The 27,945-nt window shown below is 42.2% G+C and overlaps 1 protein-coding gene across 4 annotated transcripts in view; it reads right to left on the reverse strand.

Moving 5' to 3' along the window:
* Window positions 1-27,945, reverse strand: part of PTDSS1 (phosphatidylserine synthase 1) — a 72,877-nt gene that overhangs the window by 18,950 nt on the left and 25,982 nt on the right. For 2 of the 4 annotated variants that reach the window (XR_013527894.1, XR_013527893.1), the window contains exons 5-11: window positions 21,818-21,976; window positions 17,129-17,280; window positions 13,123-13,264; window positions 11,907-12,019; window positions 8,482-8,547; window positions 6,631-6,737; window positions 1,072-1,171 (exon numbers count right to left, since the gene is read on the reverse strand). Coding sequence is in view for 2 of the 4 variants with exons in the window: in XM_035277383.3 (XP_035133274.1) it covers window positions 1,072-1,171; window positions 8,482-8,547; window positions 11,907-12,019; window positions 13,123-13,264; window positions 17,129-17,280; window positions 21,818-21,976 (732 nt within the window). In the remaining 2 variants the exon portion in view is untranslated. The remainder of the gene's footprint in view (window positions 1-1,071; window positions 1,172-6,630; window positions 6,738-8,481; window positions 8,548-11,906; window positions 12,020-13,122; window positions 13,265-17,128; window positions 17,281-21,817; window positions 21,977-27,945) is intronic. The other 2 variants (XM_035277383.3, XM_035277382.3) reach the window with 1 other exon arrangement.

Below are 27,945 nucleotides of genomic sequence, written 5' to 3' on the forward strand. Positions count from 1 at the left end.
AGGATGTGGAGAAACAGGAACACTTTTACACTGCTGGTGGGAGTGTAAACTAGTTCAGCCATTGTGGAAGACAGTGTGGCAATTCCTCAAGGCCTTAGAAATAGAAATTCCAATTGACCCAGCAATCCCATTACTAGGTATATATCCAAAGGACTATAAATCATTCTACTATAAGGACACATGCACACGAATGTTCATTGCAGCAGTGTTTACAATAGCAAAGACCTGGAACCAACCCAAATGCCCATCGATGATAGACTGGATTGGGAAAATGTGGCACATATACACCATGGAATATTATGCAGCAATCAAAAATGATGAGTTTGTGTCGTTTGTAGGGACATGGATGAATCTGGAGAACATCATTCTCAGCAAACTGACACAAGAACAGAAAATGAAATACCACATAGTCTCACTCACAGGTGGGTGATGAAAAATGAGAACACATGGACACAGGGAGGGGAGTACTAAACACTGGGGTCTATTGGGGGGAAGAGGGGAGGGACAGCGGGGTGGGGGGAGCTGGGGAGAAATGCCAAATGTGGGTGAAGGGGAGGAAGGCAGCAAAACACACTGCCATGTGTGTACCTATGCAAATATGTTGCATGTTCTGCACATATACCCCAAAACCTAAAATGCAATAAAAAAAAAAACGCTGTAGACATAGCTTTTAAGAGTGTAATAATAACAAATACATATTAAAAAAAAATGTATATGGCACATGATGATGATGAGAAAGGAAGGTGCAGTGATCGTCCCTGTCCCTTCATGGCAGTCCCTAAATGCATCGCCTGTGTAGATAAACCCCCGTGAGTGAAGAAAATGCACTTGTATACCTGATGAAGGCGTGACTGGAGCCTGCCAAGGTGACCCGTTTCAGATACTGTGTAGCTGTCTGTGTTTTATTCTTGAACTTTAGGCTGGTGCCCAGACTCAGACAATTACAAGTAGAACATCTTTCTATGATTCTTCCAAGGAAACCTGATGCAAAAGAGGGGTTTTTTCCCTCTCTGTTTAAAGTGATACTATGAGAGTTTCGCTTATGCCTTTGGTTAAAATGCAATGACTTACCACGCAAAGAAGCCAAAGCACAACATAGAGTATTTGCGTCTTAGAGAAGAGATCTTGTCCAAATTTTATGCAAACAATGGCCTCCAGGAAACCAATGACCCTAATTAGAGAACAGAGGTTAAATATTAATCCATCTCACCAGAGCATACACATTATCCAAAATATGCATGATGGAATTAAAAAGTCCAACTCATCACAAGATTACTGCCCCAAACTCTGGTAGTGGGTACCCCACAAAATAACACTGTTCAAGCTAACTGCATTTACTTTGGAAGTAATAAAGTTTTTTCACCTCTTCCTTCTTCCCAGACCAAAATCTTGACTCATACATTTTAATAGCTAGGGGCACCCAGCATCACCTAACTCAGCACCTTCACTGCCATTGGAGTGGGTGATCACGTCACCTCTACTGGAACCCTCTCAGGCATTGGGAACCTTCTACCTTTGCAAGGTGGCTTATTTTTCTGGTTAAACTCTTTAGCAGTTAGAAAGCTTTTCCTTGTCTCAGGCTGGTATCTACCTCTTATACCTCCTACCTTGGGTCCTAACACTGCCCTAGCATGTCACATGTGAGAAAGCATCATTTCAGTGGAGGAACACAGAAGACTTTTTCACTGTACTCCTGAAGTCTAGACTGTGATTAAGAGGCTAGGTGGCTGCCACACGGGGTGAGTTTGACCCTTAGAAGGAAGCCTTTCAATAATTCGAAGGCATCAGTCACATTCCTTTCCAGCCTTCTAAGAATTTCCAAATTAAAGATCCCTTGTTTTGGTGACAATATAAACCCTTTACCCTCTCTTGATTTGTAAAAAATTGGGCTAAATACAACAATTTTTTTTAAATGCCACACACTTCATAGTTTCCCCTTCAAAGAATTAAAAAAGCTCTTGTGTTCTACATCAAAATCAGGACTTTTAAAGGTTCAGGGCTTGGAGGTAAGAAACAATTAGGTAAGGTTGACATAGTGAGGTAAGGATGACATGACATCCCAGGCAGCATAAGAATGCTGATTTCAGACAAGTCAAATTTTATGCATGCCTTGCTGAAGATGAGATCTGTACACTCCAGGATTGGTGTACTCACACAAATGTTTTCTAAAAAGGCAAGAAGGGGCAGGGCGTGGCGGTTCACTACTATAATCCAGGACTTTGGGAGGCTGAAGTGGGTGGATCACTTGAAATCAGGAGTCAGGAGTTCAAGACCAGCGTGACCAAGGTGGTAAAACCCCATCTCTGCCAATAATACAAAAATTAGCCAGGTGTGGCGGCATACACCATTGTCCCAGCTACTCAGGAGGCTGAGGCAGGAGAATCACTTGAACCTGGGAGGTGGAGGTTGCAGTGAGCCAAGATGGCATCATTGCACTCCAGCCTGGGCAACAGAGTGAGACTCTGTCTCAAAAAAATTTTTAAAAAGGCAAGAAGGGGCCAAGAAGGCCCTTGGTCCCCCTACTTATTGGCAGACACAGTGGATAGATACTGTCATCATCCAAAGTGTGGATGGCTCTAAACAAGGCCTGAATGCCTGGAGTTAGAACCACTTCAGCAAAGCAGAAAAATCAAGAGAAAGTCTCCTGAATGTGTCTTTAGAGAGTTTGGGGCTATCTTTTCCCCTAGCCCAAACCAAACAAGGTTTAAGAGTGGTTGGCTTGAATCTTCAAAGCGCTGCCCCACAAAACATGTCACATGTGAGAAAGCATCATTTCCGTGGAGGAACACAGAAGGCTTTTTCTCTGTACTCCTGAAGTCTAGACTGTGATTAAGAAGCTAGGTGGCAGTTACATGTTGTTACTCCAGCCTGTGCAGTGAAGAGACGTGAAAAGTCTTTGGCTGGACCTTCCTGAAGAACTCCTATGATGACGTGTTGAACTCAGGACATAAGTATGATGATCTACCCATAAGTAAGACAGAACACCCTGAGTTTATTATGGAACATTCCTAAATATTCAACTAGATGTAAGGATCCCCCCACCCTTTTTTTTTTTGAGACGGAGTCTTACTCTGTTGCCCAGGCTGGAGTGCAGTGGCGTGATCTCAGCTCACTCACTGCAACCTCCACCTCCCGGGTTCAAGTGATTCTCCTGCCTCAGCCTCCTGAGTAGCTGGGACTACAGACACCTGCCACCACACCTAGCTAATTTTTGTATTTTTAGTAGATGTGGAGTTTCACTATGTTGGCCAGCCTGGTCACAAACTGCTGACCTCAAATGATCCACCCATCTCAGCCTCCTAAAGTGTAGGAATTACAGGCATAAGCTGGCCTGAGACCCCTTTTAAAAGCATGCAGACTGGCTGACTAACTCTGTGTTTCTCAAACTCTTGTGATCTAAGACTCATTAAGAACCCATAGCAAGAAATGCAATTTTCACTGTGATCCAGTACACACACACACACACACACACACACACACACTCACACAGAAATAAAAGCTTCATAAGACAATTTGCCTCCTTATTTGGATATTTTTCTTTGTATTTCATTTTAAGAAAATATTGGCCAGGACTCACTCATTGGCTTCATAATGACCTTAAGTTTTTTGTTTTTGTTTTTTTTTTTTTTTTGAGACTGGGCATGACTGTTGCCCAGGATGGAGTGCAGCAGTTCAAGACCAGCCTGGGCAACATGGTGAAACCCTATCTCTACAAAAACTAAAATATAATTAGCTGGACACTGCGGTGCGTGCCTATAGTCCCAGCTACTTGGGAGGCTGAGGTGGGAGGACTGCTTAAGCCTGGGAGGTCAAGGCTGCAGTGAGCTGTGATCCTGCCACTCAATTCCAGCCTGGGCAACACAGCAAGACCCTGTCTCAAAAGAGAATTTAAAAAGAGAGAAAGCCTGAGCTATGGGCCTGGAAGAACAATGGAACAAAAGCACAAGTATGAGGATTTGTAAGGAGGAGAGGGGCAAAATGGAAAGCCAGCAAAGGGAACTGAAAACAGAAAAGTGAAGGAAATCCAGGACGGATGGTGCAGAGGGAAGAGGACAGTCTGAAGAAGGCAGATTCTGTGCAGAAGATACCAGAAGAGGATGGGGATGGGGAAAGGACTGGCTGGTTTGGAGCGGACCTTGGAGAGCAGTAGAGGTGGGAACTTACTGTGATGGATGCACTAGCAGAGGTGGGATAGTAGGTGGCGAGGAGCAGCTTGGGATGCCTCTGGGAGGCAGGGCGCAGTCCCGGGCCCTCAGGCAGGGAAGGCTCACTCTCCCACAAGGGCCCACCCCACGCACTCCCAGGAAGAGGAGAAGTAACTGCACACTGCTGTGCCAGCCGATGCCTGGCCACCTTCCTCCCAGGACCAGGCGATAAAACTGCTTCCATTAAAACTGGGCCAATACTCTCTTTTTGAGGCAGAAAAGCTCAACTCTAATCAGGGCAGAGTGGGGAAAAGACAAAGATGACATAAACCCCACACCTGGGGAATTTGTTCACATGAGTCTGGCCCCAAAACTCTCACCAAGCTGAAAGAACATAATGTGACATCTACATAGAGAAAGCCGACTTTTCCACATGGCTGCTTTCTCCCTGTTAGCGGTACCATGCCCTCACTGAATGGCGCCCTCTCCCTGCTGAGTGCAACACCTTAAGTATAAAAGGTTTAAGGCTAGGAGCGGTGGCTCACACCTGTAATCCCAGCACTTTGGGAGGCCGAGGTGCGTGGATCATGACATCAGGAGATTGAGACCATCCTGGCTAACACGGTGAAACCCCATCTCTACTAAAAATATAAAAAACTAGCTGGGTGTGGTGGTGCACGCCTGTAGCCCCAGCTACTTGCAAGGCTGAGGCAGGAGAATCACTTGAACCTGGGAGGAGGAGGTTACAGTAGGCACTCCAACCTGGGCAACAGAGAGAGACTCCATCACCCACATAAAAAGAAAAAAAGGTTAAAAGCACAATATATGGCCCAACTGTTGGGATGACATATATTTAGTTACAACAGTAATTCATAAAAGCATTTTTCAGATACCATCTTTACAGAAGAGAAAGTACCCTCTTCAGGAGAAAAAGGCTGGAGTGGTGGGAAGAACCCCAGGCGGGGGTCCTGTTTCACCTGTGCCTTCCCCCTTCCACCTCCCAAAAGGCAACATTCGGAATGCCACTATTTAGGGCACTGCTCCCTTTCATTTCTCCACCTTGCCAAAGTCTGAGATCATTCCAAAATTAGTGAAAAGAAAGCTATAAAGCAGCTAGTGATTTAAAAAAACTAGTGATTCCAGGAAACCACACACTTAAGTGTTTTCTGTTTTGATATGAGAGGAAATAAAGGCAAAATGGCGGCGAGGTAGAGCTGGGGCGGAGGAAGGAAGGGGGCATCTCCGGGTCAGGAGAGCGGGAAGCCGTGGCTCCTGTTTCCCCTTCCCTGGCTGACAGTGTAGACCGTGCAGGGGGCAGCTCTCACGGTTGTGCACACACACAGGAGGATCCACTGGGTGTGATTTATGAGGAGGGCTTTACTGTTTTTCAGCACAGCTCGGTGGATCCCACAAGACTCCTCAATCTCGATATCACACTATTCCGGGAGTTCTCGATTCTCAGTAACGCACAGCACGTTAGCGCAGTGACCTCTGCTTTGCATTTCACTATATTTTAATCACTTTCAAGCGAGGCACAACTTTCTGGAGCAGTGTTTAACACTCTTTGGCATAGTTTCCTTTTCTCCTTTTTTTTTTTTTAAGGGACAGAGTCTTGCTCTGGCATCGGGGTGGGAGTGCAGTGGCACAATCACAGCTCACTGCAGGCTTGACCTCCTTGACCTGCTGGGCTCAAGTGATCCTCCTGCCTCAGCCTCCAGAGTAGCAGAACACAGGTGTGTGCCATCATGCCTGGCTAACTTAAAAAACTTTTCATGGAGACAGTGTCTCACTATGTTCCCCAGGCTAGTCTCAAACTCCTGGCCTCGAGCGATCTTCCCATCTCAGCCTCCTAGGCTGCTGAGATTACAGGTGTGAGCCGCCACGGTAGAGTTTACCTTTGCTATTTCTCCCACGGTAGGGATGGTGTTTTATGGCTGTCCAATGAGAGAGAAACTTTGTCATGACATGACCTCTCTCTCTGACCCACTTATTTTCCTCAATAGGTAAATGGATACAATTCTGTGGGAAAAAAAATCAACTGCACAGCAGAATAATAAGACCTTGCTAAGGACTCTTAAATATGAAAGCAAAATGCACGTGGAAATAATCTGTGAGTGGAGAGAAGAGCTCACATGCAGAAAAGACCATTACCTTCTTGGACAAGCCTTTAGGAGTGGCCCACATCCCCTCTTCCAGGACACAGGGCCCTCATACATGAAGCGGGAGCGCCACCTCTGCTCTGCCAGAAATCTGGGAGAGGTGTGAATTTTCCCTCCTGCTGTATCATGAACAAAGGCAACCAAAGCCATCATCACCCTTTAAACTGCAACCATTTTGGGTCACGCCTATAATCCCAGCACTTTGGGAGAGCGGATCACCTGAGGTTGGGAGTTTGAGACCAGCATGACCAACACAGAGAAACACCATCTCTACTAAAAATACAAAAATTAGCTGGGTGGTGGTGCACACATGTAATCCCAGCTACCTGGGAGGCTGAGGCAGGAGAATCTCTTGAACCTGGGAGGCAGAGGTTGCAGTGAGCTAAGATCACGCCATTGCACTCCAGGCTGGGCAACAACAGCGAAACTCCATCTCAAAAAAAAGAAAGAAAAAGAAAATCAGCTTATACCACAGAACTTACGAGAAAGAGATAACAATGGCCCTTAGTCTTATAGGGGTCAGGAGGAACCTGCCTAAATCTAACCTGAGTATCAACATTTTTAGCCTTTAAAACTATGTCACCCTTCAGAATCTAAATGACAGCTGGAAACACACATATACACACACACAGAGAAAAATGGAAGGAACCACATTAAAATATTAACAACAATTATATCTAAATGATTGACTTATTTGGGTGATCTTTAGTTTCTTCTACATCCTTTTCTGAATTTTTAACATTGTGCATGTTATTACTTTTTAATTAGAAGAATGTACAATTTAAAAATCTATTAAAAGTAATTTGTTCTCTACAATAGGTTTTCCTCAATTTTTCTTTATACTCTCACACTCCATTTAGAACCTAGATTAGGTCTTGAAGCTAAGCCACCTGGGGGATTGAACTTCATGCAGATTTGCTGAATGTCTCTGGAACCTGGATCACTAAACGGGATGGTAAATTGTTGCTGATGTTAAGTAGAAAAACGACTTACCTGAGATATTCAAGAGGTTCTCACATTTAACAGCAAGAGGTTAAACTAGATAACCTAAGATCTCTTTCTCATCAAAATAATAGATTAAGATATAATGTTTGAATCCGTAACAAGACCATTGTGACCATGCTGCTGTGTTAGTTCTTTGGCACAATAAAATTATACTTCAGTATATAGCAAGCAGTGGTTTCAAGGGGTCCTTCTGATGTGACAATAATATGGGGTGTGGGTCAGCCCATGACAGGATGACATCCCAAACTCAAGATACATCTAGAGGGAATGCAACCAACCCATTTTCTCTCCAATGTATTTCATAAAACAAAGTCTCATAGCTGTTTGTGGGAAATACCATCTGATTTCCTAATTTTTTTTTTTTTTTTTAAAAGAGAGCCAAGGCCAGGCACGGTGGCTCACGCCTGTAGTCCCAGCACTTTGGGAGATTGAGGAGGGTGAATCACGAGGTCAGGAGTTCAAAACGAGCCTGGCCAACATGATGAAACCCCGTCTGTACTAAAAATACAAAAATTAGCAGGCTGTGGTGGCACATGCCTGTAATTCCAGCTACTCGGGAAGCTGAGGCAGAAGAATCACTTGAACCCAGGAGGTGGAACTCTTGGACAAGCCTGGGACAGAGGGAGACTCCATCTCAAAAAAAAAAAGAAAGAGAGCCAATTTTGTTTGTTTGTTTGACACAGAATCTTGCTCTATTGCCCAGGCTGGAGTACAGTGACACGATCTTGACTCACTGCAAACTCTACCTCCTGGGTTCAAGCGATTCTCCTGCCTCAGCCTCGATCGGTTAATTTTTGAGACACGGTTTCACCATATTGGCCAGGCTAGTCTTGAACTTCTGGGCTCAAGTGATTTGCCTGCCTCAGGCTCCCAAAGTGATGGGATTATAGGCATGAGCCACTGCACCCTGCCAAAAAAAGAGAGCCATTTCTATACTCTTGTTTCACAATTTGCCAAGTAACTATTCTTAACTTAAATCAGAAAAGGGAATATTAAAGATGAAAAGATATATATGTGTGTGTGTGTGTGTGTGTGTGTGTGTGTGTGTAAAATCTTGTCCACTTGCCTTCATTGAAAAAGTATACTAAAAGGCTCTTAACACAGGGTCAAGAAATACTCAAATTTAGGGCGTTAAGTGGTTTTTAAATCGCCGCAATTAACAGATTACTCACCCAAACACCCAGCACTGTGTTCCTACGCGCTTGCACTGTGTGTCGGTGAGGTAAGCGTAGTACTGTCTGAAAGAACAAAGTTGGAATTCATTGAGAGCTACTGGAAGACCAGCAAGTCAGGACATAATCAAATCACTGTGACAGAGTGAATACAAAAAACGTCCCTCCTTGTCCCATGTCAGGCTGGTCTAGTTCTGTTCAAGAGAAGAGAAAGCCAGTGCCTGCTGAAACATTCCTTTAAGAGAGTCAGCATTGGGGTTAGGCTGGAGGGGAGCATCATTTAAACAGCCAGATTATTGTCTGGTCTGAGTGCCGGGGTGTTTGCAACTAACTGATCACAACCATTTACTGATTTCTTTGTGCCTTCTCCACTCCCACTGCTTCACTTGACTAGCCAAAAAGAAAAAAAAAAAAACTAAAAAGAGCCAGATTATTGGCAAAGGAAGTCTGGATTTAGTGGTAAGATTCCCACAGCCCTGCCCAAAGCAACCCCAGGTGGATGTTTCCACGTCTAGCTCTGTGGAGGTGACTCCAAAGAGTCAGCAGCACTGTCCATTGATTGTCTCCTCCGGTTCTCTCCAGGACAAAGCTTGCTTATTACAACCAGGCAAAAAATAAACAGATCTTTGGCTTTTGGAAACTGGAATGGTACTCCAGCTACATCTCACTGGCATTGAATGCCAATGACTTGGAATGTTACTGACAAGTTCAGAAAAAACAGGCAATGACATGGTGTTGAAAGGCTCAGAACAGCACCGTCCAGTAGAAATATAATACAAGCCATAAATGCAATTTTAAATTTTCCAGCAGACATGTTAAAAAAAGTAAAAAGGAACAGATAAATCCATTTTGTTAATATTTTAAATATTTAAACAAATATATGAAAACATTATAATAAGGTATTTTATATTCTGTTTTGGCTCCAACTATTCAAAGTGTGGTGTGTAGCTTCCATGCATTTCACTGTGCCCTGACCACATCTCCAGTGCTCAACAGTCACACGTGGTGAGAGGCTTCTGTGTGGGACAGCATGGCTTGGAGCTTTGTAAGTATCCCTGAAAACTCAATCTACCCCTTCAGCAGCAGCATCTGAACCAGGGACTCATCATCTTTTTGGGGTCACTGACTCTTTGAGGATTTGATGAAAGCTATGATACAGGCATACATTTTGCACTAAAGTTCAGGGGATTTACAGATACCTGAAGGTCATCCATAAACTACTGTCTCCTTGCCCCAAAGACCAGGGTGAAGATTCTGATTATAAAGAATGTAGCTTTTCCTCTAACTTCATATTCTCATTACCTGATATGTCTTTACCGTTTCAGCCACTTTCCCTTCTAACTGCACCCATCTCCTGACATTGTACTTTATGTTATCAGATTAAAAGAATGTTCACTGGAATATCTTCTCAAAGCAGATTCGTGTGAAAGTCTAATAGAAAAGGAAGAAGCTGGAGATGTGGTGTGTACGATTTATACTGAAGCCTCTAAATGCTCTCTCCTCTTGAGGCCTGACAGTTGCGAAATGGGATGGCTATGTTAAAATCCATTAGCAGCAGGTCCAGCTTTCCAGGTAACTTGTCAAAGAATCTCTTTACATGGGAACTGCCTCAAACAGTGTAAGAGCACAGGAAGTGCCTAATTTTCAAACAAAGACAATTGTGGAGAAATCCACAGGGTCTTCTGAAATTTTAAGGATCTCTCAGGAGTTCAAAACATTGGATTTTTAGTGTCTTGTTTTTGTTTTGGAATGTTTAATACTGAAATTTCATGATAAATCATATGTAATTTACTATTTTGTTCTAAGAAGAAAATTCTTTCCACTCTTACTGACTTTATTGATTGCTTTTAATCTTATGAAAGAGCTGCAGTCAATCTTGCCTGAAAAAAAATTGTAAAGTCTCAAATTAAATTACATATTAAATGAGGACTCCAAACCATTGAGAAAAAAACAGAACTTATGAGCTACCGACTGCAACAGACCACCTATCTATGGAGTTTCAGAGGGCTACTGGCTCACCCACTCTTCTTTTCCTTTTTGGTCCTAACAAAAAGAACAGATGGAAATGTTAAGCTTAACTCCTCAGGACTTGGACATGTCTTATTTGGTTTGCTGAAACCAGGATCTGCAGAGTGTTTCTTTTCTTTTTTTTTTTGGTAATAATGAATGATGACAAGAAGAGGTGCTGGCTGGAAGGTCTGTTTCACCAAGGTATACATCTACCATCCTTGGCAGGTGAGGCCTGCTGCTTATGGGGTTTGCAAGCATATTAAAAACAATGAAATAAGGCAGGGCTTGGTAGCTCACACCTGTAATCCCAGCACTTTGAGAGGCCAAGTCGGGTGGATCACGAGCTCAGGACATCAAGACCATCCTGGCCAATCTGGTGATTGGGAGGTAGAGGTGGGGCGATCAGGAGATCAAGACCATCCTGGCCAACATGGTGAAATCCCGTCTCTACTAAGATTACAAAAATTAGCTGTGTGTGGTGGCACACACCTGTAATCCCAGCTACTCAGGGGGCTGAGGCAGCAGAATCACTTGAACCCAGGAGGTGGAGATTGCAGTGAGCCAAGATCACGCCACTGTACTCCAGCCTGGTGACAGAGGGAGACTCCAACTCAAAAAAAAAATCAATCTTACAGCTTCTGAAAAGCTAACTCTTTTAACTGCTTAGACTCTATTTGTATCTTTGGCAGATCTTTGGTACTGCTACTCATTAACGCCAGTATTCCATATTAGTCATCCAACCCAAATGCCATTTCTACATAGGAAAAATGAAACAAATGAGAACGTTTGCTTTGAACTGCACTGGGATCAGTCAACATGAGGGATGGTCTCTGAATAAGCCTCACCTCTAGGGCCCCACACGAATCCAGGGGAGTAACAGTGGGAACACCCAAACTTATCTCAGTTGTCCTGGAGGTCTACAGGAAGGGCCTTTTTTAAAGGAAATTAAATTAATTGGGTCTGAAAAGCTAAAAGTCTCATTCAAAAAATAATGTCATTTATGACTTCAGCTCTATCATAAAAAGTTTCCATTTTTCCAGCAATCTCATTTTTAAAAAACTCAGCATCACTATGCTGCTAATTTTTTCTAATATGATGTTATAGGAGAAAAAAAGATCAGCAGTCCAAGACTGTGAAGGAGTCTGATAACAATGGATAGTATTGCTGGTGTGCTGTTGACCGAGTGCTTCACTTTTTGTTTTTTTTTTTGCCTTTTGTGCTTCCTTTTTTAAAAGTCTTGTTAATGTTACTGATATCTGAAAACAAAACATTTTCTTCATATTCTGGATGTAGAATTCTTTATGATGGTATTTTCATGGAAAATCTGCTAGTTTATGTGACTTTCCTTATGATAAACAGGACAATCTAAAGCAAGTTAATGTTCTCGTATGACAGTTGGGCTTGTGCAGAATTACCTCACTGTGGGAGCCGTGATGCCACCAATAAAGAGAATTCTACCCCAACTTAATGGATGACTCGCTTGGAACACAAAGATATGCTTCAAGAAGAAGGTATTCAATTCAGTCAGCTGAAAAAGACAAAGAAATTAGTCAACCTGGTACCTCATGCTAATTCAAAATCCTATAGTCTTTAAATAGACCTTCTACAATTAAAAATAATTGGTATGTCCAAAGCATTTTCAGAGAATAGATGTGGTCTTCCAAGGATTGCGATTCAAACTAGTTAACAGCCAGTACAATATGGGCAGGGACCAATGGGAGCACAGGATATCAGCTATTTGTCATGTTTCCCGATTTGCATGATTGTTACTAGGCTCACATGTGTGATTCACTGGGCTAGTCAGGAGAGAATGCTTTGCGCACACAGAAGTCACTAATTCTGTGTAAAAGAGGAAGATAGTATGTCCTAAAAGTGACATCTGCTAATTTTGTCCTTATGTTGTGAGTATTTTGTGTTTATGTGTCCAAACATAACTTCTGATGATTCTGAAAGATCCTTCAGGCAAAAGCTGATTTCCCTTTGGCAAGTCTCCAAAAGCTGTGAAACAACCTGGGGCCAGGAGCATCAAAAAAAATTGCTATCTCTCAAAAACACAGATGCTTGATAAGCTTTTGCCAGGACACTGGGCTGCTGGAATCACTTCCGTTGTGAAGTGGGCCACTTGGAAATGCAGCTTCTCTCCATGGAGGACAACACTCTGGAGGACTCAGCAGAAGGCTCCAGTTCCCCAGCACTCATTTAGCATGCTACAGATTACCCAAAGTGGTAACAGCTGAGGAACAATGGTAACCAATAGACACTGAATTAGGAATGTAAGAAAAACCTTCTTATTTGTACCTTTCGTCTTGAAAATGATCATTCTGAAAAGCAATCCAATGCCTAACTCATTGGACAATGGATACTAGACACACAAATTTTTTCACGGAGTCTAATCTGTTTCTAATCTGTAATTCAAAGATCCATATTTTAAAAGTGTCTTCACAACAAAGCAAGACCCTGGGCATAATAATATCACTTTGCTTAATTATTCTACATGCCAGCTGCAGAATATTATATCTTATAAAGTATGGAGCTGGAAAGCAATGTAAACTAACATTACCTCTAAATTCCTAAAACAATTTTATTTTAGTTTTGTTTTTTTCCCTAGCTTCTGGGCATCTGAAAAAATACCTGCCAGATGATCATGAAAAGGTATACTCCAGCTACTCTCTGAAAAGAAGATTTGGGGTCAAACCACCGAACATAGGTCCAGCTAGCAGGAGTGAACTGCAGCACCGCTCTCTTGATCTTCCCGGTGGTGGTATGAATGTCCCTGAAGAAGAGAATGGCTCCAGTGAAAATCCAGAGATAAGGCAGCGGGAGAGACAAAGCACACGAAAAAGACCCTGTGCATGGATGATTTTTATAACGTGCTAAAACAAAGAGACTTGTTATCTGAATTGTCTCTCAAAGGTCTTCTCTATTTATATAGGTAAAGGTGACCGCAGCACAATCAGTGGGGAATTTCATTGATAACAGGCACAGGGCAGCAAGGAGACTGTTCTCGCCCACTGCTTGTCTCCCAGGTAAAACTGCACACACCCCATATTCTTGGATCACGCACACTTCTTTACCCTGTTTCTTCCCCAGAGCAGTGAACAGTTTGTGTTGATGAACAGTGGTATTTAACCTTTCTTAATTTTAATCCTCAAAATCACTCAAAAGTTTCATACACCCATGAAAGAACCAAACATTCCACAGTTTACAAATGAGGACATGAAGACTCAGGGACAGCAAGTGGCTGACAGACTCAGCATTGGGATGGGTTTAGATCCAGCCCTTCCTGTACTAGTCCAGGAGAGCCAAAACCCATGGTATAATAAATATTATTTAGTAACTGGAAAAGAGTTTTTCATTCTACAAATATTTATGTCATGAACTTTTATATCTCTACAACATTGTGCTAAGTACTTGAAAGCACAAGCACCAACTCATCAGGCCTTCTGTTGTAGTGAGACGGAGCAGGGAGAGTGACAGGAAACCAGCGCTCTTCCTTCATCCACCCACCTATCCGCCAACAAACTCATTCTGAGAAAACATTACAGCAAGAAGATCTGCGGCACAATGGCAGCGAAAATGGAGACTATCCAAAAATAAACAAGAACTACAAAAGGCTTGTATTGTAAAAATAGCAAGTGCAGGGAAAGACCGAGAAGAAAATGGGAATAAATAGAGATGCAGCATGAGCAAGAAACAGGATATTTAATACAGAAAAGAGGTTAATTCAATTTAATCTGTATTCATTTATACATTTAATATTACTTTAAAAAACACCCAAGAGGATTTTGTTGTCGTTGTTTATTAGTTGGCCTTATTTCTTGGGAACTGTACAAAATGATTCTGAAGTCAATATTTTAAGAATAAGCGTAAGAAAACAAGAAGTATATTGTAGCAGTGTTTAAGAAAGCAGACATTCTGAGGCTGGGCGTAGTGGGTCATGCCTCTAATCACAGCACTTTGGGAGGCTGAGGCCGGCAGATCACTTAAGATCAGGAGTTCGAGACCAGCCTGGCCAACAGAGCAAAAACCCATCTCTCCAAAAAAAAAAAAATTAGCCAGGTGTGGTGGTGGGTGCCTGTAGCCCCAGCTACTCCGGAGGCTGAGGCAGGAGAATCGCTTGAACCTGGGAGGCAGAGGTGGCAGTGAGCCGAGATCGTGCCACTGCATTCCAGCCTGGGCAACAGAGCGAGACTCTGTCTCAAAAACAACAACAACAGAAAAGAGAGCAGACATCCTGTTGCAAATTCAGACTCAGCTGCTTGCTAACTGTGTGTCGTTAGGCAAAGTACTAAACCTAAGCCCCAGTATCACATCATTCCTAAGATGAAGAGAATAACAGTGTCTACCCCCAGAACTGACATAAGGCTCAAACGAGATGCTGCTTGTGAAGCTTGGTTGGAGCAATACTTGAAGCATGGCTACTATTTTTGTTAGGTTAAATACAGCCTTAAATATATTAAAAAGTGGCTGGGTGCGGTGGCTTATGTCTATAATCCCAGCACTTTGGGAGGCTGAGGCAGGCGGATCACGTGAGGTCAGAAGTTCGAGACCAACATGGAAAAACCCTGCCTCTACTAACAAAACAAAAATTAGCTTGGCATGGTAGTGCCAGTTGGGGATTATAGGCACTGGGGAGGCTGACGCAGGAGAACCGCTTAAACCTGGGAAGTGGAGGTTGCAGGGAGCCAAAATTGCACCACTGTACTCTAGCCTGGGGGACAGAGCAAGACTCCAACTCAAAAAAATAAATAAATAAAAATTAGAATTAAATTTAAATATGTTAAAAAGTGTCCTTACAAGTCAGTGGCCAAAGAAAGGTTTATTAATAAATAGTAAGGGAAAAACTATTAATTAATGGCAAAAACTGGGAAATCTCACCCTCACATCATATACCAAAATAAATTTGAGACAGATTAAATACTTAAAACAAGTAAAACCATTAAAGAACTAGAAGAAAATACTGGTTAATATTTACCTAAACAAGAAGATTAACATTATTTTTGATATTTAAATTAAAAATTCACCACAAACTAGTTTAAAAGGGGATGACAGGTTGGGCATGGTGGCTCACGCCTGTAATCCCAACACTTTGAGACACCAAGGCGGATGATCTACTGAGGTCAGGAGTTTGAGACCAGTCTGGCAAACATGCTGAAACCCCTTCTCTATTAAAAACACAAAAATTGGCCAGGCGTGGTGGCATGTGTCTGAAGTCCCAGGTATTTGAGAGACTGAGGCAGGAGAATTGCTTGAACCTGGGAGGCGGGGGCTGCAGTGAGCTGAGACTGCACCACTGTACTACAGCCTGGGCTACAGAGCAAGACTCCATCTCAGAAAAACGAACAAAAACAAGGGGATGATAAAATGGAAAATAAAGTCACATTTATGGCAAAGTGTTGGTAAGCTTACAGAAAGCACAAATAAAAGAGGAAAAATCCAATAGAAATAGATAGAAATCCAGTATCACACCATTTCATGTGTGATAAATTTGACAAAGGTTTAATAACATAGTTTAAGGAAATCATGAAATCGATACATACATATATGAGGAGTGTTAATAGGTGAGATTATAAATTGGTACACTCTATTTCTAAGAATTTATTTATCAAAAAATGACAATGCATACAGAGATGCACACTAAGATAGATGTCCAACAATAATCACTGCAGTCTTCATTATAAAAGCAAAAACTCTGAAACAACTAAACAACCAAACAATGGGACTGGCTAAGTACTAATGGTTTATCCATATGTTGAAGTACAAAGAAGTCCAATCGTGTTTTAGAAGAGTACTTAATGATGTGGGAAAATGCTATTTCGTTATATAAAGCAAACAAAGTTTTAAACACAACTGAAGCGACCACAAGTTTCATTAACACGACCATTGTTCTTTTCTTCCTCGTCAATGGCACGATTCCTGCTGCAAAATGAGAAGCAAGTTTAATGGAGCAGGATAAAGCAATGCTGACTGTGTGACTGTCCTCCACTGGAAGCACAGTGGGGCGTGCAACTTAAACTAGTCGGAGAACTTCCTGGATGACAAGTGAGCTGAGTCAGCAAAGAAAAGGATGATCAGACTGGCCTATGGGTACACAGGCCAAATCCCAGGGTAAAGAGGGGAGTGTGTGCATAAACAGACCCTGGGGTGCCTGGGAGGGTGTAGAGAAAGGATTTCCCTACTGAGGCAAAGGATGTATATCGTAAAGACCATGAGAAGCCATCACAGGGGAATGACGTGATGAATTGGATGTTCTTAAAAAGCTCACTCAAGCAATGGTGTGGGAACAACTGGAGGACTGAATCTGGAAAGAGAGACGAATTAATCCAGGGATGGGAGTCTAAATGCAGGCTGAAGCAGTTGGGATGAAAAAGGGGATGGATTTGAGAAATCTTTTGAATCAAGAGGGTGGTGTTAGAACCCCCTGAATATCTGGGGTAAGAAAGAAAAAATCATAAATGATTGAGCATTACCTAGACAAATGCTTGAAATCAGGTTTATAATCATTTATGAGTTTCAGTTACCTAACATGGAATTTATTCCTTATCATCAAAGACCTTGCTAAAATTGATTCCTACCAAAACAATTAAATACATATCATGAAAACCTGTGATTAATATCCAAAAAGAAGGCAACTCACTTGAAGCTTGCCCAGTGGTAAGTCCTCATCTCTAAAAACCGGCAAACGACCATGCCCAGCCAAATGCCACCGCCGTTGCACAACAGGATGTCCAGAATGACTTGATCCCACCAGCACTCAGCAAAATTGGGGAGGAGATGCATGAAGAAGAGCTGAGAAACACAAGAGCCCAGGATGGATAAACAAAACTGGGGTGCCATGCAGACAGATACATTTCCTTTTTAATAATACATTATTTTAGAAAAAGTATTTGACATTTCATTTTTTTCCTAATGTGCAGAAAAAAAAACAGGAACAGGTTCTGCAGTCTGTTTCTTGTTTTTTTTTAATATTGTGGATGGCTTGCAAACAAACAGCACATATCTAAACAGCTCTTCTTTTTTTGACACAGGGCTTTAAAGAAAGGAGGGTCTCCTTGAAAAGTACTACCAATTAATTACCTTGGCTAACGACAACATGATAAGGATCTGGGAGGGAAAAAGGAAAAAATTTTCCAACCTGACAACAAAGCATTGGCTTAATTCTTAAAATTAGCAGCTTGAGAATTCAAGTTGTGCATTTTGAAAATATCCCCTAGATATTTAGGTAAAACAGTGTAAAAGAACAGTTAGCTCTTGATGACATGAAGTAGGAAGCAAGGCAGCTTAATAGGAAATCTCACACCAACTGATTCACAATAATGACAATCTTTATTAAGTGCCCATGACGTGCAAGGTGGTGAGAAAAAAGAAAGTCAAGGGTCTTGATTTCAAGGGGAGGAGTCAGATGTTTCGTTTTTTTTTTTTTTTTTTCCTGAGCCGGAGTCTTGCTGTGTTGCCCAGGCTGCAGCGCAGTGGCACAATCTTGGCTCACTGCAACCTCTGCTTCCCAGATTCAAGCAATTCTCCTGCCTCAACCTCCCAAGCAACTGGGATTACAGACATGTGCCACCACACCTAATTTTTGTATTTTCAGTCGAGCTGGGGTTTCCCACATTGGCCCAGGCTGGTCTTGAACTCCTGATTTCGTGACCTGGCTATCTTGGACTCCCAAAGTGCTGGGATCAGATGTTTATCCAGATAGCCAGAATCAGAAAATATGGTAGACTGAGGAAAGTGTGACAATGGTGACATAAATGGAGTATGTCATTTATGTCATATGTTGGAAACAAAACATTCATTCTGACTGAGGTTGAAAGTTCCTTCAGCCTATGGAGCTTTCCTGGAGAGGCTTCTACAAGAAAGACATTGGAGAGGGAACATTAAGGACAAGAAAGACTGATTTCATGAGATGGAGATGAAGATGTGGGCGTTCCAGGAATGGGGAACAGTAAGATTAAGGGTGGAAGAGAAGTCCCCAGGAGATCAATTTGTCCAAAACCAGGGGCATATGTGCTGTATTCAGAACAGCATGCCCTGCTGTGTGGAGGCCCAATGTGAGAAGGTGAAATTACTAAGACAATACCTGTGAGTTCTATGGAAAGAGACAAGCCTATAATTACAAAACTTTGAAGTAATATAATAAATACTGCAAAGATAAAAGAGTATTCATGAAAGCATTCTGTAAGGCATAAACAATATATACATATGAGAAACATTGTGTTCTCAATGAACCCGCTGCCAAGAAGCTACAGAGTAGCTGCTGTATGTAATGGCTTGTGGCTGTATTCTCAACATGGTACTACCCTTGAAGTGTACTCCCAGGTTCCAAGCCATGAGATGTAGCCTTAACTCTCGCGCTTAAAGAGAGAAGAGAGAAACTTCAGCAGAAGTCCATGACACATATTTGCTGAAACAAAACTATGCAAGAGAGTGGGATGTGGAAAACATCCTCCAGCCTAAGGAACTTTCCAGGAAGGTACCAGGTTCTGGAGATGAGATGGGTCCCCGACAGACCCAAGCCCAAGGAGGAGGGGGCTGCATTCCTCCACTCACTGAAGATTTATGGAGCATCTGCCATGTGTAAGACAAAGTCCTTGGGTCTGGGAATACACAGGCATGGGCCCTACCCTCCTGAGGCACAAGGTTCAGCAGAAAAGAGACACGTAGAGTGTCTAACATGTGAGTAGCATTTCAAAGGAGAATGGTGAAGTGTTCTATTTCCAGCTGTATAAAGATGGAGCACAGCTAATGAAGGGACAGGGATAGCCTTCCAGAGCTGAGCTCTGGAGACAGCTTGTTAGCAGGTGAAGGGCAAGAAGAGAGGGAAGAGCAGTGGGGAGGACTCTGGTGAGGAAGACAGCAGAGGCAGCTGGAGCACTGAGGGCAAAAGAGAGGCACGATGAGGCTGAGGCTACAGACAAGGGGCCCGTGAACTTGGTGCCTTGTAGGCAGAGTGGGAAGTTTGGATTCACTTTTAAGAGTAATGGAGACCAGGTACACTGGCTCACGCCTATAATCCCAGCTCTTTGGGAGGCTGAGGAAGCAGAATCACCTAAAGTCAGGAGTTCGAGACCAGCCTGGCCAACATGGCAAAATCCTGTCTCTACTAAAAATAAAAAATTAGCCAAGTGTGGTGACATATGCATGTAATCCCAGCTACTTGGGAATCTAAGGCAAGAGAATCACTTGAGCCTAGGAGGTGGAGGTTGCAGTGAGCCGAGATCATATCACTGTACTCCAGCCTGGGCAACAAAGTGAGACTCTGTCTCAAGGAAAAAAAAAAGAGTAACAGACAAACACTAAAGAGCTCGGAGTAGGAAAGAGCCTTGGTCTGGTGGGGTCTGTAGAGGATCATTTGACAATAAATAGTGTAAAGGGAAGAGACAAGCAATTCAATTGGAGATGACCGTGGATTAGAGACAAGTGGGAGCAGAGGTCTGAAGAGACTTCAATGGAAGACCTGGGTGCTTAGAAGACTCTACAGAACTCTATAGGGCCTGGCCACCACAGGCACTGGGAAGCAGGGAAAGAAAGTCTACAGTGTGAGAGGGAAGTAAACGAGAAGGCCTATGCAGCACTGGTTCCAAAGATGCTTGGAATTCCGAGGTGGAAAGTGGTATAAAGGCAGGAACACAGGCTTCATTTGTAGAATCCAATCCTGGTTCACCAAAGGAAGCAAAGCTCTGCGCTCCGGTTCCCCCATCTGTACAATGAGAATCTGTATACACCACCTTTCCCGGTTTGTTGAAAGGACTTAGAAGGCATATGTAAAGTGTTGGGCACTATTATGGATGGGTTGGGCTCTGTCCTCTCAAAACTTCGATGTTGTGGTTGGGCGTGGTGGCTCATGCCTATGATCCCAGGACTCTGTGGTGGGGAAGACAGCAGAGGCAGCTGGAGCACCAAGGGCAAAAAAGAGGCTGAGGCTGCAGGCAAGGGCCAGTGAACCTGGAGACTCGTAAGCAGGGTGGGAAGTTTGGATTCTGTTTTAAAAGTAATGGAGGCCTGCTGTGGTGGCTCACGCCTGTAATGCAAGCACTTTGGGAGGCTGAGGTGGGTGGATCACCTGAGGTCGGGAGGTCGAGACCAGCCTAACAGAGAAACCCCGTCTCTACTAAAAACACAAAATTAGCTGGGCGTGGTGGCGCGTGCCTGTAATCCCAGGTACTTGGAAGGCTGAGGCAGGAGAATCACCTGAACCCAGGAGGTGGAGGCTGCAGTGAGCCAAGATCATGCCATTGCACTCCAGGCTGGACAACAAGAGCAAAACTCCGTCTCATTCATAAAGAAATAAAACTCCTATGTTGAAGCCATAACCTCCAATACCTCAGAATTTGAGCTTATTTGGAGATAGAGTCATTGGGGAGGTACTTTGTAAATGAGGTCATAGCGAGTACAGTGAGCTGCTAATTCAATATGACTTGTATCCTTATAAAAAAGAACACAGGGAAGGCTCTTCTGTCCTTATAAAAAAGAACACCATGAAGGCTCCGACACCCACACGTGACCACAAAGGAGCCAGCATCAACAAGCCCAGGACCAGGATGGTCAGCAAACCACAGCGATAGAGGAGGAACCTGGACAAATGCTCCCAAAGGCCCCAGGGGGAACCAGTCCTGCCAGCGTCTTGATCTTGGATTTCCAGCCTCCAGAACAGGGAGAGGCACATTAATGGAAGCCACATCTAGCTGGCACATGTTTCTAAGTTCGAGTTGGGATGATGATTAGCATCAAGAAGTATACTGTGCATGTGGCCAAATTCTGTTCACTGGGAATGATTAAGAATAATAGAACAATAATGAGTTAGTTCCCAAAATTTTATTTTGCTAATGGTTTTTCAAGACTGTAACTCTTTAATTAAGTAAATGTAACAAACTTTTGATTACCTACACATTAGAGCTAACATTTGGAATCCCTTTTGCAGCTACCAAATACCCTGGATGCTCTTCCAGTACCTGAACACACAATTCTATTATCTCAAACTAGATGCTAGTTAGTAGGTCAACTGAACTACTGAATTCTAAGCAGGTCTCCTCGTTCCCATTTATTTGTCTTACTTGGAATTTTAACTTCATCCTTTAGCTTTATTTCATTTGTTTCTCTTTAAGACTTACAGGACAGGAGGTTAAAGACTAAGTTAACCAGGAGGTGTTTTTATATTTGCTTATTTTTTAAACAAAAGGATAGAATATTCTTACGGGATGGTTTAAATACTATTTTGTACCACAGGGGCTGGAGAATGGATTAACTGATTGTAACTGACAGACTTTTCCTACATGTTAACTACACACATGGCACTGTCTGGGTAACCCCATGCCCTCCTTCTTACCTCAGTCAGCTCCCAGGTAATACTGATTGTCCAGCAGAGACCATAACTACGAATCAGCAAGGCCTTCATGGCCCAGCCCCAGAAATGTCCAAATGCAAATATATCAAAGTGGCTGATAATCCTCTCCCAGGTGATCACATGGCAGTTCACAGCATACTCCTATTTAAAGAAAAAAAGAATAATTAATGAAACTCTAGAAATCAACTCGCTTCCAGGATTCTGCCAGTAAATGAAAAGAACAGATATGACCTTGACAACTAATAATATGTCCTGCTCAATAAAAAAAGAGAAAGTATTAATAACTTAAGAGTCTTGAAGGAAAAGGGACAAGTATTTGAGTTTATAAATCAAAACTGCTTTGCTCTGAATTGCAAAAGCTGGATTAAAATGAGAAGTAAGATAATTTTACAAAGGTTCAACATATCCTAAAGAAGTAATATCAGATAGATCATGTCATCTGACCATAGGGCAATAACATTAAAGCCAGTAACAAAAGCATAAATAAAAGATTGCCAATAGATCTGGCAATTTAAACACACATTTCTAAATATCATGGATTAAAGAAGAAATCCTAATAGAAATTTTTTTAATGTGCCGTAATGATGATAATGAAAATACACCATGTAAAAATTGAAGTTAGAGGAAAATGTAAAGCCTTAAATAGTTCTGCTAGAAAAAAGAAGAAAAGCACTTAACTTCAGTGATTAAAAGAAAACAGAACTCCCCTCCACCAAATTATATCAGATACTATGTAATTTAAATGTTAAAAATTAGAGAAATGCCAGATATAGGTGACGGGGGATGGAGGCAGCAAATGACATTGCCATGTATGTACTTCTGCATCAATCCTGCATGATCTGCACATGTACCCCAGAACCTAAAGTACAATAAAAATTAATTAATTAATTAATTAAAAAAATAACTAAAGGAAAGCCAAGAAAGAAAAAATAAATAAATAAAGTGTGCTCTTGTAGGCAAAAAAACAAACAAAAAATTACAGACCTTTTTAAGGATTTTGATTCCATTTCTATTATCTTAGTTTTTGATTATACATATTTCTAAGTAATTTAATATCATACGACTATATGACAACATGATAATATAACATTTATTGGGAATCTCTACATTTCACATCCTTTCTTCCCAAAATTATCTAATAGGAAGTAGTAAGAGTTGGCAAATACTCACCCCCTACTATCAGCCAGCTGGAAACATTTCTATAAACTCTAATAGTTTCAAATTCCAGAAATGACACTTTCTGACAGCAAAAGAACTTCCCTGTCTCTTCTGAAACCTACCACACATCAGATTTCCTTCTCAGATAAAATGCATTTCAACTTGCAAAGCTGAACAAACATTTTTAAGACTCCTATTTTTTGAGAAGCAGTATGATGTGAGATTATGCTGTGTAAATGGGAAATCTGGAGAAAAGAAGATAAAATTCAATAGGGATAAGTCAAGATAAGGCTTAAAAAAAAAAAAAAACTGCCCTGCAATAAGATGAAAAGTCTCTTCCCAGACTCCGGCACAGCACATTCTTGTCACAGAGAATCACAGGCTGATAGAGGGAAGTGCCCTTGGGCCGAAGCAGGTTTTTTATTAGATTAAGGAGCAGGGCCACGTCCCATCAACCTCAAATGTCTCAACCACCCTACCCTCTTCTTTACTCTGGAATACACTGTGTAGAGTTAGATAAGGAAGGGGTGAGATCTATTTTTGGAAGCCTACTCCTAAAGTAATCACAGCTTGCAGATAACTTTGGAGGCCTTTATTCTCTATTAAGTATTTCTATGCTTTGATATGTGGGAAGGCACTTTAAAAATCATAAAAACCAATGCATCTATTTTCAGTATAGTTAGTAATGGACAGATTGGCCAATTATCCCCTTTGCAAGACTGGAGGTCCTGGTCCTGGAAGGGCTGCAGGGCACTGCGGTTTCAAGCAGCCAGAGAGCTGCATGTAGGCAGAACCCTGGGAACCAGGAGGTACAGGCTTTAACTGAAGACAGTGGAGAGCTGAAGCCTCGAAAGGGGGTCAAGTGGGCAGGTGTGTGTCCATGAGCAAAAGATGGGTAAAGATAGATTCTGCTGACTTCCCAACTGGTCCTAGGCTGATCCTGGCGGCCCCTCCCTCTGCCTCACTTGCTGGACACATAACTAAATACCAAGTCCTATTCACTTTACCTCCCCAGGTTGTTATTTTATTCATCTCACTGACACTATTATTTCATGCTTAGACTTCTGTAATAATAGCTTTTGAAAACTGCAGAATGTGTCAGCCATATAACAAAGTAGAGATAATGCTATAATAAGCACCTGGGGTACTCACATCCAGCTTAAGACTACAAAGAGATCTTGAAAATTATAATCAGATCGTGGAATGTGCATGCATGTGTGTAAGGGTGTCTGGGGGAGTGGGGGAAGAGAAACAGGTTGGTTAGCATGCCCATCCCAATGTAGAAAGATCTCCACCACTGCACACACCAGGTTTCCAGCCCAACTCTCTGTTCACTGCTCTCTGGGGGAGTTGCTGACTTTGGAAGAAGAAAGAGCTCCAACCTCTTTTGGGTCCTCTTTGGAAATTATTTGCCTACAGACAGCACAGGTTCTCATCAGCTCCCTCAATCATACAGCAATTTTTGTGGGTCAGGGCCTGCTTCGTAGAAGCAGCTTGTGGTTGTCTAATGGGCTAGAGGAAGATAGGCCAGCTTAATTCAGCCCAGGTCTAAAGCCACTGCTCCACTGAGCTTTTACAGGAAGTGAGACTTTGAACTCTTGTTTTTGTTTCCAAACTCAACTAGAAATGGAGGTATTATTGATTGACCTCCTAAAACATCAACACAGATCATGCAGCTCCTTTGCTTATAAACCTTCCATGGCCTTTTCTTGCATTTAGAATAACACCCAAACTCCTCACCCCATCTGGCTCAGCCTTGGCAGCTTTCCTAGCCTCAGGCAGGGCCCTCTGCCTCCTGTTCCCTACACTCCTTCTGCCTTTTTCATACTGTATTATTTTTTGAGAATTAGGGTGACTATTTCAATATATTACAATGTATAGCACTTTAAATATAAAGTTTTTTTCCTCCGAAGTCATACCTATAATATATTAAAATTGATCACCAATGTGGGAAGTAGAAAAGTTCCTTTTTAAAGTTTCCTTTCTTGTTAAAGAATAAGTATGCTAATAACTTGGTTAAGCCTTATCCTATGTAGCTGTAAAACATGCCATGCTTACAGGCACGTAGTACATTCTGTGTCCTTGTATTTTAACCGAGATATCTGTGCTGGACGTGCTCACAGGCATGTCCCAGCTTGCTGTTGCTTTTACCTGTTTAGAAAAGTTTTAAGTTATTAGCCAATCGGGTTTTAGTTTAAATTGTGAGGTCTGGCTCCAGCCAACGGAGATCAGACACAGCAGTAAGGATGACCCCAAATTCATAAGGGATAAATTTGTGTGTTTTCCTCTGTTCATTGTACTCTCGTGGCACAATGGCTAGTGAGGGTACCCTTCCTGCAGTCCAGGAAGTAAAAAGTGCATTGCTGAAAGATCCTTTGTCTCAGTGCTGATTTTTCTTTGCAGCACCAAGATTCTATTTCCAACAACCAATCTTAACATTATAAAAATCCCTGAGCATCTATTTCCAACAACCAATCTTAACGTTATAAAAAGAGAGATCACCAGACATTGTGTGCCTCCTAGTGTGAAATGCAGCACCCGCTCTGAAGCGTCCCACTATAAAAACTTATCTGGAATCTAGAATTTCATCCAGCCCCTACACCTGAGTTTAGTTTATAGAAGACATAGGGGGACAAAGAGAATATGTTAAATGATGACACTGCAAATGTAAGCTGCAAATCCAAATGTGAAAACTCTATAGAATAAGCAATGTGGTTTCTCTGACAAATCAACTTTCAGCAAAAGATGAGGGGAATTACAGATGACAAGACATTTAAAAGACATCAAATGCAATGTGTAAACCTTGTGTGGATCCTATTTTGAATAAATCAACTGTAGAGAACATTTAAGAGGCAATTGCAGAAATGTGAACACTCACTGCATACTATTTACTGTTCAGTGGTTATGCTAAAAAAAAAGAAAAGAAAAGCCATCTATTTTAGGTTTAATTTCTGAGAACTGTTTCAAAAGAATCTAGATGGTGGGGTGAAAAGGTGAAACAAGTTTGGGCCTGTGTCAATAATACTGACGCTGGGTAAATGGGTACGTGAGGTTATAGATTCTCTCTACTCTTGCATGAGTTTAAAGTTTTTCATAATAAATTTCTAAAAACCTGTTGAAATTGTCTTAGGGTTTAAGAGCCAACAATTATTTGCTTAATTTGCCTTGTTATAGACTCTAAGCTTCCATCAGCATGGTGTCTTATGCAGAGGAAAAGCGGCCGTGCGCAGTGACTCATGCCTATAATCCCAGCACTTCGGAATGGTGAGGCAGGCGGCTCACCTGAAGTCGGGAGTTCGAGACCAGACTGGCCAACATGATGAAACCTTGCTTCTACAAAAAAAAAAAAAAAAAAAAAACACAGAGGAAAAGCTGGGTCAGCCAGGCATGGTGGCTCGCACCTGTAATCCCAGCATTTTGGGAGGCCGAGGCGGGCAGATTGTGAGGTCAGGAGTTCGAGACCAGCCTGGCCAATATGGGGAAACCCCATTTCTACTAAAAATACTGGGCATGGTGGCAGGCACCTGTATCCCAGCTACTAGGGAGGCTGAGACAGGAGAATCGCTTGAACCTGGAAGGCAGAGGTTGCAGTGAGCTGAGATTGCACCACTGCACTCCAGTCTGGGCAACAAGAGTGAAACTTTGTCTCAAAAAAAAAAAAAGAAAGAAACAAAGAAAAGCTGGGTCAGCATTTATTAACCAAAGAGTGCTGCTTCAAGACAACCCAGTCTACAAACTTGTCTGAAGCTTAAACACATATTTTTGAATAAAATCAATATTTTAAAATGCAGCAACGTTTTAGACAATTACACCACAAATCTGCCTTTAATAGGATTTCAGTGATTCCCCACTCCCAATTTATAATATTTTTTTCTGTATCCCAGGCTGGAGTGCAGTGGCGTGATCTCGGCTCACTGCAACCTCTACCTCCCAGGTCTTGGTTCAAGCAATTCTCCTGCCTCAGCCTTCCAAGTAGCTGGGATTACAGGAACGCACCAACATACCCAGGTAATTTTTTGTATTTTTAGTAGAGATGGGGTTTCACCATGTTGGCCAGGCTGGTCTTGAACTCCTGACTTCATGATCCACCCGCCTTGGCCACCCAAAGTGCTGTGATCATAGGCGTGAGCCACTGCTCCCAGCCTTAATAATATTAATTCTAAGGGAAAACGAAGTCTGAGTTTCACTGTATGATACCAGACATGGACCATGGTCTATCAAGATTAGGAATGGGTGGCAGCATGAAGGAATGGAGAGAGCAAGGACTCTGGGAAGCCAGGAATTACACACCTGTCTGGTACAAAGAAAATACCAATGAATAGGTCCTTAGAATTGCAAAAGACAACTTTAAAGAAGTACAAAGGGATGGGATTAGAGATAGAGAAGATGAGGCTGTTTAGCACCAGTTAGAATGCTACAAGCTGAACGCAGCCTCCTGCTTTTCTTTGGCAAGAAAGAATTAGCCAACATTTGACAACTAGAGTTTAAAATCTGGTTTCAGCTACTTGGAGGCTGTATCTGTGACATCTGGATGTCCCTGTGATGTCAAATTCCTAAGGAAGCCAGATATCAAGAGCACTGTTATTCGATTAAACCTCTTTGTGCTGGCTGTGAGAACCGGATCAACAGAGGCACACAAGCATGTCCACCTGCAAGTCAGTTTACTTTGCAACGTGACCACTTTTGCTCAAAAATGTAAGAAAGATGTTTGGGAGAATATTACATCTGGGATATCTTCCTCCCAATTTCTATTTCCTAAGGCTCCTGTGAGCATCAAAGCACTTATTTTTATAACTATATACTAGAAGCACACTCCAAATGAAAAGTACAGGTTTTGAAGCAGAGAGATCCATCAGCTTGTGTTTTCAGTGAGATGCCGCATTTTAAGCTTCCATCTCCTCCTCCGTAAAACGGTGATATGAACATCTAGCATGCATGCACGAGGCTTATAT

Source organism: Callithrix jacchus, chromosome 16, assembly GCF_049354715.1.
Source record: "Callithrix jacchus isolate 240 chromosome 16, calJac240_pri, whole genome shotgun sequence".
Taxonomy (NCBI): Eukaryota; Metazoa; Chordata; class Mammalia; order Primates; family Cebidae; genus Callithrix; species Callithrix jacchus.